The following is a 17,075-nucleotide window of genomic DNA, read 5'->3' on the forward strand; positions in this document are numbered from 1 at the left end:
ATGCCACATACAATAAAAATGATCATTATATTTATTAATATTCCCTAAAAGTATCTCTGCTGTACAGATGCAACATCTTTTTTAAAAAGTAGGTGAGGTTAAAAAAAACCTTCAATTTGAGCAAACTTTATTAAATTATAAGATATGCAGAGAACTTAAATTAAGATTCAGAGAAGTTAAAAATTATTCAGGCTAAAATCCAGTGAGCGGCGTAATGTCTCATCACGGTCTTCCCTTGAAATAGAAACATACCAAAAAATATATATATATATATTTATATATATCACTGCTTCGGATACTTGATCAATATCTACCACTTTAGAGAAGTTCTCTGTTATACTATGAGTGCAATTCATTACCAGGTTAAGTATGGGATTAACTTTGAGTATTACATCATAACATATATTAGGCCAAGTAACCATTTCACAAGGTTTACCAACACATTCACTTCTATAGGGAAGATATTCAAAAGCAAAACACTAACAATATTCTAGGGAATTCAAGATTTTCCATTCAAGAGTATATCAATCCAATTGTGACCGATTAAGGGACAGGTTTTGGTAATCAACAAGCAGTAGCATAAATAAAGAGAGAAAAAAAATAATAAAGAAACACAAACAATATTACATAAATACAAATGCTATGCACCATTGTACTGCTTTATGCAAGAAGTGATTTTCACGTCTAATTACGACCGTCCACACGAACCCAAAACTGTTTTTGTAAATCACCTCGACTTCTCATAGCAACTGATTGGAGAAGACCAGACATGCTCTCATACCTATTTTAACAAACGTGTCTCTGAGAGCTTATAGCAAAAACACTAATAGAAAAACAAGTAAATGCAAAACACTCTGGTTCATATACATAAAGATATTAGTTTGCCATTTTACATATATTTATATTTATATACAGCTTTATCTTTGTTAAAATGATATCCAGTGGTTGATTTTTTTTTGTCAATTTTATTTCTCTACACTTGATTTGACTTTATTGATTACAAAGGGGCTGGATAAAGAGTTGCTGTCCCCTAATGCATATACTATATATACAGTTTGTACAACTTTGCATTTTTAAATCATGTGAGGTCTTAGGTTAGGGAAAGGAGGAAACATAGTAGTATGGGAAGATGGAGTTTTAGTAAAGCTCCCTTTAAAGACTTTTTTCATTCATCTTACATAGAAATGAAAACAAATGCCCTTTTTTCCAATAAGTCTTTCCCTGCCATCCGTTCAGCCTCGAGAGGACAGTACCAGCACTAGAAAAGCACGTGACAGGGGAAGTAGAAACACTGCAGGCTGTACTCAGGCAGAAGAAGACTTACTACAGTAAAGTTTAACAACAGTCCACTAAATTATACAGAGAGAGGAAGAGGCATGATTCAAAGCTTAAGGTTGAGTTGTGAATCAACTGAGTTGTTGTTGTTGGGGAATAAAAAGGATTAAATGGGACAGTAGTCATACATCCACCGGCTGGTTTTAGACAAGTGGAACTTCAATGTATGAAGCAACAAGCAAATGTGTCCTTGGTTAATTCTGGACTTTATAGTCTTCAGAGACTAAGTGTCCTAGTCATGAGTCATTCACCCACACCATTACGGTCTTCAGCAACTTAAAAGTATATGTCATTGTGCTTTCACACAGCTAATAGCATGATTTTGAGATGCAGAAATAAAAAGCACAAAACAGAGAAAGAAGCTACATCAACATCGAGAATGATTTGGTGGCATACAGGACACCCGCTAAGCTTTTGATTGTGATTTTAATGAAATATCTTATCAAAACTGTCATATAGTTCCTCTGTATAAATAATTCATGAATAATAATTATGTTGGCTCATTATTGTAAATCATCATCAGCATAGAGTAGATAGAGCAAACCTGCTGCTTAAGATTCCCTGCTTGTCCGAGAAGGCTAAGCCCATAAAAACATTCCCCCTTCCCCCCACCGTTCCACAGTAGCAGTTAACAGTTTTCATACAAAGCAGTCACTTCCCGCTAAATCAATGAGGTAGACTGGGTCCAACTAACCCACCTTAGGACTTCACACAGTCAGAACATCTGGTGCATCTGGAGCCCCAGATCAATAGCATCTCAAATTTTATATTAACTTACTTTTTTTTTTTTTTCTTTTTTTCCATCGATCACATGTAGTTCTTACACAGAGCCACATCAAGATTGTCTAGCTAGCCAATATCCGTGTTGTCTTCATTGATGAGGGATGGGGAAAGTGCCTTTTCTGGGAGGTGAGGGGGAGGTGTGGTCAGGTGGGTCAAGAAATAGGTCCGACTTAAAACATAAAAATGCATCATTAGTTCATTCTTAGTATTTCAAAATGGCTTTTTGTCGGAGCTCCGGCGGAGCTCTGCACTACGAGTATTGATATCAGATGGTCAGAATCTTTTGGTAGATGTTGAGGATTGTTTTCCAGCCACTGTAAGCTTATTGAGAACAGTCGAAGGGGGAAAAGGGTTTTGGCTGAGGAAAGGATGATTCACTAGTCCAAAGATGAAAGTTAGTCCCACCATCAAGCTGCTGTTGATGGAGGTGGTCGGTTGCTTTTATTGATTAATGCTCTTCAAACCTTTGGCTACAGGTGTCAACACTTTAGTCTTTCAATGACGGAGGCCAGGCTTCCTCCACATCTTTCAGAACAGCTTATGCACTGGCTATGTAGGATTCAAAGGCTTTGGCGCAGGAGTGTTCTGGCACCAGTGTGAGGGAAATTCTTTATTTCTCTTTCTTCTTGTTAGTTCATCCACTTTCTGCAATTCCAGGCCCCACAGTGGCAAGGGATCTTGTGCTGATCGTCCTCAAAATCAAACTGGTAGTCGTAGGTCAGCTGTGAATAGAGATGTAGCACCAACTGAGATTTAGAAATGAATAAGAAAAGGTCTTACAAAATGTAAAAGTTAAAGTAAGGTAAGGTCGGTTTTTTAATGACGCACCTCTTCCCCTTTGGGGATCCTGCGGCTGGAAATGATGATAATCTTGTCTTCTTTGTCAAATGTTACAACCTCTGCAACGCAGTTGGGAGCACAGGAATGGTTGACATAGCTGGAAATGAAGGGGGGAAAAAGTCAGTTAAAAATCACATTATACTCATGGGTTCATATTAAGGTAATTCATACTCAATCAACACTTACCGAGCCGGGCCACCTGTCAGAGTGGCATCAATCACCTGCTCATTGTTGATGCGGAACATATAGATCCCACGGTTCTAAGTTAGGAAAAGAAATTCTCAAGTAAACCAAACGTCTTGTTGTCCTGTTGTAGGATACATGTGAGCTGCCCACTAAGAAAATGTTTCCCCAACCCCCATGTATCTGTATCTTTTCCTGTTTTCTTTGTTCATTTTGTTCAAGTGTTTGATAGCCGTACCTGTGACTCATAGATCTTCTCTCTGCGATTGGCCACTTCATTACGTATGACAGTACCAATGTATTCAATGACCATGGTGTGCTTCTCCAGATCCTTGGCAGCGTACAGACCCAGGCCCTGAATGCGGGATCGTGCCAGATACACGTTGTTCTTCCACTCAGTCTTCAGGCGTCGATACTGGGAGGACTTGGAGTGGACAAACTGCTTGCTGTATGGTGTGTTGAGCTCTCCTGTAAAGGTACTCTGGTAGGCCTTTGACACACTGGTGCTGTTTAGAGTGTGAGGCCTTGAGAGAAACAGACGACATAGAGTCAATTAAAGCACTGATCTTGCTTACTGTAGCTTACTGCTAAAAGAGTGACGTGTTACCTCTTGCAGAGTGTGGGAACTTTGGGCTCAGAGCGAGCACAGCCAGTGGGATTGATCATGAGAGGGAGCTCCATCAGAGGGTGACGGCCATATCGAAACTGATAGTTCTGACAGTTCTCCACTCCAGGCAACTAAGACACAACAAAGTAACACAAATACAAACAAGTTTAACGTACAGTAGTCCAGCAAACGTGTAGCTGTGGAGTGTACAGTATAGATTCTACTCATGGCGAGTCTAAAAGAGTTCTGCTTGTAATGTCAGGGCTTTTCAGTTCTGACACCATGAGATCTCCCTCTGACAAAAATCAAATGTTAGCTTGTGAAGACAACTCAGTAATAACTCAGAGATAAAGACAAATGAAAGCATTTCTTTCTTGTACAAATTCTTACCGACTCAGTGATCCGCATGACAGCATGAACTGTGAGTCCATACATCTCCTCTCCCTTGACATGTTCAGTGAAAAGCTTCAACATGGAGGATTCATCCCGGAGTTTAGCCACCTGATTAACTACCCGCTTCCAGATCCCTAAAGACAAAGAATTCAATCAGTGGTAAAGAGCGTTATTTTAGGTTGTTAAGTACAACACTAGGAGACACCACATAACATTTGGTGAGAGCAATGTTAAAGTTCTTACCTTCTGGAGTAATGTCACGGTACTGTAAATCCTCCATGCCATGCTCCAAGACACGCACCTCAAACAGGGGGCGAGCTTCATCCTCACTAATACGACAGCGGTAGCGACAGCGTTTGTTGGGCACACGAGTGCTCCAATAGATGCGTGTGGCCTCATAGCCAACAGGAAAGATGGCAGTGGGCGAGTGGAAGTTGGCCATTTGGGAGGGCAATAACTGGCCAACAGCATGGAAGATGAGCCCTCCAACACGGAACAGGTGGATGCGGTCGCCTCGCTGTAAGATGCTGGCGATCTGTTTCACCTCGTCACGCTCAATGTAGACACGTCGTAAAACCGCAAACGTGCTGAGTTCGTCTTCACTGGGGCCCTTCAGCTTATGCTGAGTGCACAACATGGTCTTATCCTTAAAGAACATGCAGCGTGCCCGGATAGCACAGGCAAAATGGTAGACATTTGGACAGCGCAGTCTGTTGCAGCTGTTAGTTGCACCTGTTTTCTGGCAGTACGCGCATAGAGTCCGCAATCCACGGCGCAGGGCTACTTCCACATTGATTAGAGCTCCACCCTGTGTTTCATACACCTCTGTGGACCAGAGGGCACAATTAAGGTGCACCCACAGGTCCACATCAATGTTAAGCAAGCGGGCAGGCCCGTCTGTGGCGCCGTCACCTTCATCGTGGCAGAAACAGCATTTACGTTTATCCCGAGGCAGTTTTTCTGGACGAAGAGTAATGCGCAGGCGTTCCATCAGCTCAGACACCTCACGGCTGCTCTCTTTCTTAGACCCCCCCTTACGTATTGAAATGACAATCTGAAGACGCTTCCAGCGAATCCCCTTCCATTTTTTCACTTTAGGATGTACCACTTCCTCATCAGGGGAGAGAGGTCTGCGCTGCTTCATAGACTTAGGGGAAGCCTCCAGGGTGCTGGGATGATCTTTAGGAGGTTGGGCTGGATCAGTGGACGGGTCCTCTTCCTTGGTAGCAGGACCGAGATCCTGCTGATCTTCAGTAGGAGCAGTAGGATTAAAAACTACAGTGGCAGTTGCTGGATCAGTGACTGACTCAGGAGCAGCAAGTTCAGACTCTGTGACATCATTTGTTTGAGCAGCATCAATAGACGGAACAATATCCTGATCATTTTCAGTCTTGATCTGGACATCGATGGGACTATTAGGACAGGGTGAGGGAGAAGCCAATTTCTTGGGAGGTTCAGCTTCAGTAGTTGGAGCAGGGATAGACGTGGGAGCTTGTGGAGGAGCTGGTGATGGGGGTGGAGATTCCTCCACTGGTATGATAGGGAGGTGGCGCACGTCCAAGTCACTTACATTGGTTGTGTAACAGTGCAGGACTGGTTTATCTTCATTTTCAGGGAATTCCTGAAAGAAAATGCACATATGAAATCTACAGCTTTAAGAAATTTAAAATGCAAGACATATGACCAGGAAAAAAAAAAAAATCAATAATTCATAGTGTTCTAAAGAGATATGTAAAGACTGACCTGTTTAATGAGCGCCAGAATGTCCACTTGTTTCTTCAATGTACAGCCTGGTAGTGACACATCAAATTGCCTAAGCCACTCATCCTGACTGGATGAAGCACTGTCCTTTGTACAGAGAGCCCCTAGAAAACAGGACCGCGTTGACCTTAGTCACAATTTATAGACCAATATTCATATTTAAGGTCAATGTCAATATGAAGCCACTACAGTGATTTAACTATTTAAACAATAACTCCACTCAACTCACACAACCAAGAGACATTGCATGAAACCTGTGTCCTTTAGTAGCTATTTGAAATTAGCAGTAAATGACTCAGGACATTTGTTGTGGAAAGGTTTGTGGAAGGTAAACACGAGGAATGTCTTCTGATATTCAAATCTTGTTCTTTGTTGAGATTTCTAAAATAAAAACAGTTGTAGCCCAATCAGACAAAAGGACATTGCAAAAATGGTCTCTAAACACATACCTGACTGGCCAGGTCCTTTAACAGTCCCATCCATTCCAGGTACATCAGGGTTTTGGGGAGGGAAAGTCACCTCATATGAACCTGGCATTCTAATGTTAAGCAACTGTGCCATGGCCATCATCACATGGTTTAGTTTCTGATGAAAAGAAAGTCGGTTAAGGCTTTTGTTAATTATACATGAAAATAAATAAGATGAAGGTAAAGGTTCCACAAGGTGCAATTACATCATGCCTTATTACCTTGGCTGCAGCAGAGGACAATGTGAAGGTAACAGACACCTCATTGCTTTTGGCTTTCTCCCAGTGGTTGGATGTGGAAACTACCTTGCCATCAGCAGCATCAACTTGTTTGTTTTCTGGGAATGCTACAAGAAAGTGTGTAAATCAATCTTAAGTTCCTTTTCATGTCAGCTGGCATTTTAACAATATAAACTGCTACAATTGAATGGGACACCTTCTAAATGTCCATACATTTACTTACTTATGCAACATAATGCTGCTACAATTATAATGCATAATACCTGGAATAGCAGTACGAGGTATGAGAGGGATGATGGGGGATATTGCTCTTTCGGTCTCCTCCTCTTTAGGCTCCCGTAGTTGGGGAAAACGTGGTGTTTCGTCTCCAACATTGCTCTCAGGGGATGAAGCAGGGATGATACTTTCTGGGGCATCCTCGTCATCACTCTCCATCCTGTAAAAAAAAAAAAAAAAAAAAAAAAAAAAAACATCTTTCCATTTATAGCCACTCAGCAACAAGACCTGCCTGTATACAAAAACCTCAAGAAAATGATCCCATTGTACCTGATGTCCTCATTCTGGTTATGTGGTGGAGTGGGAAGAGCTGCTAGAATGTCTACACTCTTTACCTCTTCTGTAACAGAATCTGTAGGGTGAATTATAGACACTTTAGGACCAAAATACAGTACAACTGCAAAATAAAATATACATGACAATGTAAAATCTTTCATTATTTACCCATTGGCTCTTCTGCTGGCTCTGTGTCTTTCTGACCATCAGACAGCTCCTCCCCAGGTGTAACTCCATTCAGTAGCTTGTGCTGTACGGAAGGTGGAGGAGTAGGTGGTAGAGAGGATGGTGGTGTTGGTGGGTTGCTGAGGTTACTCTGTAAAGCCACAAAACAATATGGTCTTAAAACATTTTCACTTTGGCAACATTTAACCACTGACACTTGTTGCAGCTTAGTTATACCTTAGTAAGTAACTGAGAATAGTAGTCTGGGATATTGTCCAGCACTGCATTTCCAAAGGATCCCTTGAGCTGGGCTTTGTCATTGCCTGGGCTGCTTCCAAAGGGGGCAAACAGATCCAGACTGGCAGTGATTGAAGGCTCCATCAGGGGCAGCAGAGAAAGACCCTAGAGAGTAAATGTTCATTAGTCTGCATGATAAGGGGAACCCTTACATTATACTCAAAAATTCACTTTTGTGATGCATTTACCTGTTTGAGTTGCTTTATCAGGGCTTCAGCGCTTTTTTCAACTTCCTCCTTTTTATTCTTCTTCCGTGCGTTAGGCCCTCGGTCTCCAGGTGCTTTATTAGTGCGCTTCGGCTTTTGTACAGGAGCCCTTTTTGTTATGGACTGTAAATCCTGTAAGGGTTAAGAAAATAAGACTTTTTTTTCCCACAAAAATGACGTGCAAGAACAATGAATGCTCCAAAGGAAATCATACCTCCATATTTCGTGGAGTCCCTTGAAGTTTTTGCTCCAGCATTGCTAGCTTGCTATTGATATGTCCATTGATCTCATTGTGGATGCCTTCAGAAGGCCTCTGAGCACCGAGTTGAAGGTTCTTGGTTCTTAAGAGTTTTTGTAGTAGTTGCTGTCCAGTCTCAGATCTAGGACACTGAGTCCCAGGATCTCCATCCATGTTTCCAGTAGTAATTGTCTCACCTCCTGCTTCTCGCTTTATGCCTCCAGGATGAGCCTCTGTTGTACCATCACACTGAACCTCCCTTGGTTCTTGTTTAATGTTCTGTAGGGTCATCTTGCATAGCTGCCCTTCTCTGGAGTCATGTTGTGTGTGAGAAACGTGGCTCTCTGTAGCATCTTGCAACTGAACATTCATCCCTTTTTGCGGTCCATTGAGAACATCTGAGACTGTCTGAGATGTTTCACCTGGTGTCTGAGTTTCTACCTTCAGACCTGGGCAATCAAGTGGACTCTTGGCTCCAGGTGACCTGAGTGGAGATGCCTTGACTTGGCTGTATGGACTGGCCTTTCCAGCCCTATTGTCAACTACAGAAGGCGAGGAGACATGAGATGAAAGAGGTGATGCTGGGTGGGCGGGGCTCATGCCAAAAGGGCCTCTTGGAGAATACGCATGGGATGGAGAGCCTTGCATACGGCCTGCTGTAGCTGACATTAGTGCTTGTTGTTGACTCTGAGTGGAAGTGGGATTGGGTAGACACATACCCATAGCTTGATTAAATGTGTGTCGTTGTGGATCCCCAGGAGAGTTAGCTAATGGCTGACATGGAGATGCCGACTTTACAATACGGCCCTGCTCCATTGGAGAACGTGGCATGGGAACCTGGCCTCTTATATGTTGCTGCATCATCTCCCCTAATTGTGGCTGTTGTTGCCCAGGCACCATCATCCTCTGCTGTATCTGAGGATTAACACTAGCTTGCTGGCCCAACATGCCCGGCTGTTGCTGAATTCCCACTGCTCCTGACTTCCCCACACCTCCATATGTCATCTGTTGGCCTTCCATCAATGGCATCTGCTGCCCAACTTGTGGCACCTGTCCAGGTTGCATTTGAGGTCTTTGCGGGCCTTGACCCATTGGCATCCGCAGCATCTGTCCCTGCTGCAGTTGCCTCTGCGCAATCATGGCCTGGATGTGCTGTAACTGCTGGTTTGGGGGAAGATTGCGGAGCTGAGGATTCTGAGCAATTATAGCCTGCATGTTAATAGAGGTGCGGATATGTCCAAGTGGAATCCCAGGCCTCTGTGCAATCATGCCTTGCTGCTGAGGCCTGATCAAGCCCATTGTGGCCATTTTTTGCTGCTGAGCTATGAGAGCTTGCTGTTGTGCATTATGGCCCATCACAACAGGTTGTGGCTGACCAGGATGGTTCTGGCCTGTTATCGGCTGCTGGAAGCTGGAATCTTGTGATGGTTGCATGGCATTTTGAACTGTTTGCTGTTGTTGCTGCTGAGCTAAGAAATCGATTGGTTTCCCCTCCTCCTTAACAGTCATCAGGTTAGACTTGTCAGCACTGAGGGAACCTTGCCTCTGGAGAGTCAAAGAAAGCTGCTGCTGTTGCTGAAGGACACCAGTTTGTTGGTTGCCAACCAAACCTGTTTGTTGCTCAGATACAGACTGAGGATTTGATTGCTGCTGAGCCATAAAAACCTGGTTTTGATGCTGAAGCTGTTGTTGTTGTAATTGCTGTCGTCCCAAGTCAGTTTGATGATCATTTGTAGGGCCTAGTTGGGAGACCTGATTGGGAGTGGAGGGTCCACTCTGCTGTGGTGGTGTCCTTGAAACAGGGCTCAGGATACCACCCTCTTTGGGGCCTGTGTTTTGGATGTCAGTAGCTCCCTGTGGCTGGGGTGTGATACTTCCTGCTGAAGGCGAGGACACCATCTGTGGGGTAGAGGGCTGAGAGAGGCCTCCTTGCTCTTGGCTAGACTGTCTGATCAATGGTGTGGGCTGTCTCTGATGTGCCATCTGCTGCTGCTGAAGATGGGTTAAATTCTTTTGCTGCTGCTGCTGAGATGCGAGCATACGTTGAGCTAGAATATTCTGCTGCTGTGGAGTCAGTTGGGCCTGGGGACTCCTGAGACCAGGATGGCCAGGAGACCCCACCATTCCCTGCTGACCCATCATGAGCTGAGGCCTCTGCTGCTGTGAAAGTGTAACTGGCTGGTTCCCCATAGTGCCTGGTTGAGCTGTCATCATTGCTTGAGCATGGCTAATAGACTGGCCTCCTACAAGGTTTTGAGTTGGTGGACCTGCAGCCTGGACTCCAACCATTCCTTGTGGAACCTGCACCTGGTTTACTAACATTCCCTGTGGAGTGTTTCCTTGCTGCTGGCCCATAAGTGGGTTCCCCATCATACCAGGCTGCGATGGAGCAATTAAGCCAGGCTGTTGATTTGTATGTGGCAGTGATTGTTGACCCATCATCGCCTGTTGTTGCTGTAGTTTTGCCATCTGCATCCTATGTTGAAGCTGTCTTTCTTGCAAAAGCCTGGGGTCTGCACCTTGCATCCCAGGCCCTTGTGGGAAGAATCCTGTTTGAGCCCCGGGAGGACCTGGGGCCCTGGCACCACTAGCTCCAAGAGCTGCAGGAAGCTGAGGTTGTGCTCCTGCAACAAAGGGCTGCCCTTGGGGCATCCTGACAGGCATCATGCCAGGGTGCTGACCCATTACTGGTGCTCCCTGTTGTCCCATCATCATCTGGCCAGGCATTTTGGAATACATGTGAGGGGGGCCTCCCTGTGTAGCATGACCTGGGGCAAGAAGACCCGAGCCTTGCTGATGCTGCTGCTGCTTGCTTCTATACTCTGCAATAAGATTGGTGTGCTCCTTCTGCTGCTTGCGTACCTAGAAGATAATGTGATAATGAGCAGATAAAATTTTTTAAATTCAAACTCCACATGCCTTTGCTATTGAAAAGTTGGTAAACTTAAGAGTTTTTGCACACCTGGTCAAGTTGTTTCTGAATTTTGCTTTGCTCTTCTGTAATCAACTTTAGCTTCTCAGCCTCAACAAACTCCCTGCCAGCTTTCTTAGCTGTGCGTTGCTTAGCACACAGTGCCTTGCGTGATTTGCGGTGAACTCCAATCTGTTCCTCTAAAAATTTCAACTGCATCTGAAGTAATTGCTGGGTATGAAGGAGCCACTCTTCATACTGATGCTGTTCTGCATCATCTATAACAGAAAAAGATACATTAAGATAGGAGCATATGAGAGAAAAGCAATATAACATTCTTCCACATGACTGTATGTATTTATTATGAGACAATGTAATTGTTAAAAACATACTAATGATTCCTTGCACAAACTGAGGAGGGTTAGGTCTTGACTGGGCAGGATCACTTGTTTCTCCCTCCTAACACATAAAGAAAGCATTTAAATGTATTAGCTGCATAAGACCTAAAATGAAATTAAAGCAATCGCTCGTGAAAATCTAGACAGCATACCTTTGGAGGTTCAGCTGCAAGTTGTCCTGGATCTGTACCAGGGGCAGAGGCAAGCCTCTGAGCAAGCAGAGAAACTTGTTGCCTAAGGGAAAAATGGAAAACATCAGCTGTATAACTACACCAGTGTACTGAACAATATTCCCATACAAATATGTAAAGGTCAGAACCGGAGTACAAGCAAGCGAGTAGGCAGATTTTGTGGCCAATTTTTATTATTTATTTTAAAAAGGAAGCGAGCGTTGCTCTTTGTCCCAATCCAGTTTTGCTACAGTATTGTTCACACTGTGAGTTGAAGCCTGCGAGAATGTACTTTTCAGTCGAAACATTTCTATTGCGATCATTTTTTTGAGATTTGAGATTTTTTGGAGTGAGAGAGCAATCTGAGTGGAGTAGGATGAAATTTATTTTGAACACTGAGCAATAATGAGCAGAGAGGCCAGGTGTAGCTTCGAATGGGAAAGCGGTTTTAGGCTGAGATATTGAGAAAAATTTAACAATACTATAAAATTAAAAGCCAGGATCATGGCTTTAAATTAGGAAAACGTGGTCCCTCAACTGTTCTCCACAAAAGCTATTTTTATTTGAATAGAAACTTCAATAAATAAGCGAAATAATCCTACAAACCCTAATCCAAGAAGATGTTGATAGATTTAACTGATATTTTGGGGATATTTGGTTTGTTTTTTTCAGCATGCACTGTGGCTTTTGCCTTATAATAGCAAATGCTAAATAATTATCATCAAGATCATATTCTGTGTTTTCTGTCTCCCAGCACCAACTTATGAACAATGATTAATCAATTTGTTTTGTTTACTGCTGGCTGCTAACACCACTGAAAAAGATTTTCTATTATTGCCAGAAAGTTGTCACATGTTGTTAAAGGGAGGCATGGTATTTGAACAAAGCAGCCACATCAAACAAGCAAACCTAAGTTTTTAGACAGATGGTGGTAGCATAAGTAGGTGAGACACAGCACTGACATAAGTTAACATGTTAAGAGGCATGCAACTCCTTAGATCTCAACCACTTCCAGAAGGAAATATCTGGGTCCATTAAGTTCAATAGTTGGTTAGCCATTAAGTACTGAGCAAGACGTTCAACTTTTGTCTTTATTTTTAAGTAACTCTTATTAAGTTGAAACATTTTCTGCTGGGACTCAGCAATATGATAGCAATGATGTGTACACACAACAAAAGGAATACCTGTTAATGCCAGAGGGTACCACCATTTGGTCCTGTGCCAACACTCTCTTGATACCCTTAAGTGCCACCATCTTTGCCTTGGCAATGGGGTCCATGATGTCGTCAGCAGCAAATTTGTCTAAATCTGCAAAAAAAAAAAAAAAAAAAAAAACGTGGTTATATAGTATGAAAAGAACAACATTTTGTGCAGTAATTGTAGTGATAAAAACAGTCCCTACCTTTGTCTGGGAAGAAATTGTTGGCCAGTGGTGACTGTTTAACTACCGGCTGCTGCTGCTGCGGTTGATGACTGAGACCTGGATGAATCCCTGGCTGTCCCATTCTCATCATGGCTTGCTGCTGGGCCATGTTCATGTGAGGTGGAGGTGCCATTCCAGGTCCCATAAGCCTCTGCTGCTGCTGTTGCAACATGTGCGGAGCACGGGGTGCCATCCCTCCCTGAGCCATCATGCCCTGGGGTGGTGGACGATGGTGGTGTGGCAGCATTATTTGCCCAGGTGGCTGTGGGTTTGGCTGTTGATTTGGTAGGCCAGGAAAATGAGACGCCATGCTTCCCTGGTGGAGGGAACTGAGCTGTTGCTGCTTCTGTAGTTCTTTCTTCTCATGCTCCAGTAGATCTTGTATTAGAAGAGGCAGTTCGCCATCTAAAGAGCTCTCTACCTTTGCCAGATCTACTGCAGGAGAGTTTTCACCCCCTACATCAGGCAGCCCCAGTGGATCATCACCAATATCTGTATGTGGAGTAGCTGGAGGAAAAGGCAACTGATCAGTTTGCCCTGGCAGGGGGAATGGAAGACCTCCTAATCGTACAGAGCTCAGTGAAGCAGACTGGTTTCCTGTTTGTGCAGATTTTGCAGATTGCGCAGCTCCACCAAGAAGCATTGACACAGCCTCTCCCATTTCATCTTTCACTACTGTCTGTCCTGATTGTAGCTGAGGGGTGAGACTTGTGTCTTCTACTTTAATTTTGGACACATCAGCAATTTCTGCAGAGGATGGCAGTTGGGAAGCAGACCCCTCTGCTGTGGCAGGAGCTGTTGTGAGAGACCTCTGTACTGTCTCTGCCTTGGCTTTCTCTTCTACTTTAACAGACCTAGAGGAGGATGAAGGTACTTCACTTTCTGCCTCCACCAACCGCAGCTGGTCTGAAAAGGCATCTTTAGGATCTCCTTGATCCAGTTCAGGGTCTGTGTAAGCCAGCAGGTCAAACTCATCGCTATTGAGCAAGTCATCTAGATGTGGATCATTGGTTTCAAGGTTGTCCAGGTTACCCAAGTCATCATCTCCTTTGTCTGGGTCCAAGTCTAGGGCTAAATCATCCTCATCCTCCACACCACCATCCCCGGTGGTATCCCCAAGTCCCTCAAGATCAGGCTCTGGTAATTCCTCTGTGTTTTCTACTGAATTAGTCTCAGGCCCTGTAATTAGATTTGATTGTGGAAGCTGATGCTGCTCAGTGGTAGGAGTGTTGGGAATAGAAGTAGACACCTGGGGCTGCATGTGGGGCTGTTGTGTTACTGGGGCTGTGGACTGCTGAGGTAATAAAACGGACAGTCCACCCTGTAACCCTGGCTGCGAGTCACTGCCTCCTTCTGTTTGAATACTACCAGCTTGACCTATGGGATGCTGTTGAACATAAGGTGCTGCCATTTCTTGCTGTGGGACATAGAGACGTGCTCTGGGCTGAGGTCCACGAGGCATGAATTGGGGTCGTAGGGGTAGCCTCTGTGAATTGTGTCTCAGTTCAATAAACTGTGGTGGGGGCCCTTGACCCACTGGCTGCATGGTCTCTCCTCCATGCCCTGGTATCATAGTATGAGGGTTACCCATGGTCTCCATACCCTGGATGTTGACAGCAGGGTTGAGATTGTGCCTTATGCCCATAGCTTCCATACCAGGCTGGGGGAACCTCCGTGGACCTGCAGCCTGCCCTTGCCACTGAGGAGGAAATGGTGGACGAGCAAACATGCCTGGAGGTCCAGTGGCTACTGGGGGCCTGAAGGACAGAAATGCAAAAGTGAAATGAAAAAATTCATTTGAATCCAAATTACCTATTTAGAATAATAATCATCCCAAGAGCAATATTACAGTGTAGTGTTTTTTACTTCAATGACATGTCTACCTTAGTGCACTAGGATCCATGATGGTGGGGGCTCCTGTGTGTGGTGGGCGAATGAGCTTGTCCTCCATGCCACCCACAGCCATGGGCATCTTCCCTGCCACAGAAGCCTGAGCTCCAGTAGTAGTAGCAGCAGCAGCAGCACGATCCTAATAGAAGTAACAACAGCAAAAATATCATTAATTTAATTTGTATCATTCCTTTAATTTGTTGCTTTGCTGAGATTGTACCCAAGATATATACAGACTACAAATTTGCTATATCACACTGATAGCAGAATAGAACACTGTAATGTGAATGGCGTACTGCTCAAGCTGTGTACCTGAGGATAGGGAGGTGGTGCTCTGTGGACCTTTTCTTGTTGAAAGGCACCCACATCTCCTCCAGACCATCCAGGGGACACACTACCAGTAGAAGCAGCAGCAGCCTCCTTCTCTTGTCTAATGGAATTTCTCTGCATTTGCTGTCTGATCAAGAATTCCCTCAGCCTCTGGCGCTGCAAATCATAGAAAGCACTGATCAGCAAAACATCTAGGAGATACACAAAATGACTGTTTATCAGCTAATATTTTGGTACCTGTCTGTGCTTTTCCATGTCAGAGGGGCTAAGGCCTACTAATGTAGGATCCTGCACTGTTGACATGTCTGATATTTCCGCATTGCCTGACAAAGATGGCTGATGTGGCATGTCAGGAGGGCGGACAGCAGATAGTTCTTGTGATCCAGAAGGAAGTGGCAACCTAGAGCTGAAGCCCTCTGCCCCCATAGTCTGCTGAGTTTGTGCCTGTGGTTGCTGAAGTTGGCCCTGTACCATGTGGTTCTGCTGTTGGGTTATCTGGAAGCCTCCTGTGTTTGGGCTGCGACTGAAATTAGGAGCTGCTGACATTTTACCAGACAATGGATCCCCTATGGAACTATTGGTGGGATGGGTTGGAGGTGGCTGGTTCGGATGAGGTGAACTTTTGTAACTTGTAGATCCATCAGAAGCTGCAGAGGGTGGACGTGGGGGTTTATGGATAGTAGCAAAAGGGTCTCTAGATTGTGGCCTTGAAGGTGGCTGAGAACAAGGGTCTGGGGACTGGAAGCGGGGGGCAGCAGGAGACTGGACAGAGTAACCATCATTGGAGAGTCCACCAGGAGTGTGAGGAGACTGAGAGCTGGCCTGGGACTGTGGGCTGGAGGGCACTCTAGGGCAGAGTTCCTGCTGAGCTACAGTGTGTCTCTGGGGTCCAAGAGAACAATTATCGCCTGACTGTGGCCTAGACGTTAGTGCAGACTGACTGTGGGGGTCAGAGAAAGGGTGAGAAGGAGACTGCCTGTAGCCTTCAGAGGGATGGCTAGGGGAAGCTCCAGGATGGACTGCCCCGCTCTCCCCTTGGTGTATTCTTGGCGTCATAGGTGCCTTGAACAAACCATCCCCAGACTCTAGCATTGAAGCAGGTGAACCAGTGGAGAGATCAGGTCTTCCCATAGCCGAGGAGCGTGGAGAAGGTGCACTCAGATCAGCCCTGTGTGGTCCTGTGTTTGCAGGTGAGGAAGCCATTGCAGAGGGTGACGGGGAGGAACCATATTCTGGTCGTCCCATTCCTTGCTGGGTTCTGAAAGTGTCTCCATAGGGAGTATTGTGAGGTGATGAGAAGATGGGCGATTCCCTAAGCCCAGCACCTCTTGAATGAGGACTTTCTGGATGTCCTAGGGACTCCTGAGAGGCTTGCTGTAATTGTATTAGATGGCCCTGTTGCTGCTGTAGCTGTGATCTGAAATAGGGGTCAACCTGCTGAGCCCGTCTGGGGGTTCCAGGAGTTCCTGGTTGCATGTCAATGGGGCCAAGACTAGCTGGCCGTCCCTGAGGAAGACCCTGTGGGCCGGAAGCAGAATAACCTGAGGAAGGGGCCTGTAAGGGACTGGCCCCGGCATGGGAGAAGGGTGTGGTTGGGTGAGAGTGAGAATGGGGTGACTGAGGGGGAAGCTTGGCCAAGGGATCTGTCCGAATTTCAGCTGAACCTGGAGTCTTAATAGGTCCATCTGAGAAAAAGACAGAGGAGGATCCCGAATCTGGAGGGAGGGGAAAAGGGCTTTCTGCAGAGCTAGGCTGGGAAGAGATAGATGTAGAGCCCGAAGGTGGTGGAATCTGGAGGTGTAAACTGGGCCGTTCTCCCTTCACACGCCCTGTCTCGGTCTTGACTGGCCTGCACACCTGACTCTCTGCCTGCTGTGAGAAGAGGTG

At 45.1% G+C, this 17,075-nt stretch overlaps 1 protein-coding gene across 6 annotated transcripts in view; it reads right to left on the reverse strand.

Annotated features, from left to right (window-relative positions):
- Positions 1–945: 945 nt before the first annotated feature.
- The window catches only part of kmt2d (lysine (K)-specific methyltransferase 2D), a 28,950-nt gene continuing 12,820 nt past the window's right edge, over positions 946–17,075 (reverse strand). For 4 of the 6 annotated variants that reach the window (XM_026368012.1, XM_026368011.1, XM_026368014.1 and 1 more), the window contains exons 32-55: positions 15,426–17,060; positions 15,171–15,344; positions 14,852–14,997; positions 12,948–14,725; positions 12,730–12,853; positions 11,528–11,609; positions 11,370–11,436; positions 11,029–11,255; positions 8,043–10,928; positions 7,811–7,960; positions 7,563–7,727; positions 7,329–7,476; positions 7,155–7,236; positions 6,872–7,044; positions 6,591–6,715; positions 6,352–6,487; positions 5,885–6,006; positions 4,385–5,762; positions 4,139–4,275; positions 3,749–3,879; positions 3,380–3,665; positions 3,145–3,218; positions 2,947–3,055; positions 946–2,864 (exon numbers count right to left, since the gene is read on the reverse strand). In XM_026368012.1, the coding sequence (XP_026223797.1) occupies positions 2,748–2,864; positions 2,947–3,055; positions 3,145–3,218; positions 3,380–3,665; positions 3,749–3,879; positions 4,139–4,275; positions 4,385–5,762; positions 5,885–6,006; positions 6,352–6,487; positions 6,591–6,715; positions 6,872–7,044; positions 7,155–7,236; positions 7,329–7,476; positions 7,563–7,727; positions 7,811–7,960; positions 8,043–10,928; positions 11,029–11,255; positions 11,370–11,436; positions 11,528–11,609; positions 12,730–12,853; positions 12,948–14,725; positions 14,852–14,997; positions 15,171–15,344; positions 15,426–17,060 (10,452 nt within the window). In that variant the 3' untranslated portion in view covers positions 946–2,747. The remainder of the gene's footprint in view (positions 2,865–2,946; positions 3,056–3,144; positions 3,219–3,379; positions 3,666–3,748; positions 3,880–4,138; positions 4,276–4,384; positions 5,763–5,884; positions 6,007–6,351; positions 6,488–6,590; positions 6,716–6,871; positions 7,045–7,154; positions 7,237–7,328; positions 7,477–7,562; positions 7,728–7,810; positions 7,961–8,042; positions 10,929–11,028; positions 11,256–11,369; positions 11,437–11,527; positions 11,610–12,729; positions 12,854–12,947; positions 14,726–14,851; positions 14,998–15,170; positions 15,345–15,425; positions 17,061–17,075) is intronic. The other 2 variants (XM_026368016.1, XM_026368013.1) reach the window with 1 other exon arrangement.

The sequence above is a fragment of the Anabas testudineus genome, chromosome 7, assembly GCF_900324465.2.
Source record: "Anabas testudineus chromosome 7, fAnaTes1.2, whole genome shotgun sequence".
NCBI classification, from domain to species: Eukaryota; Metazoa; Chordata; class Actinopteri; order Anabantiformes; family Anabantidae; genus Anabas; species Anabas testudineus.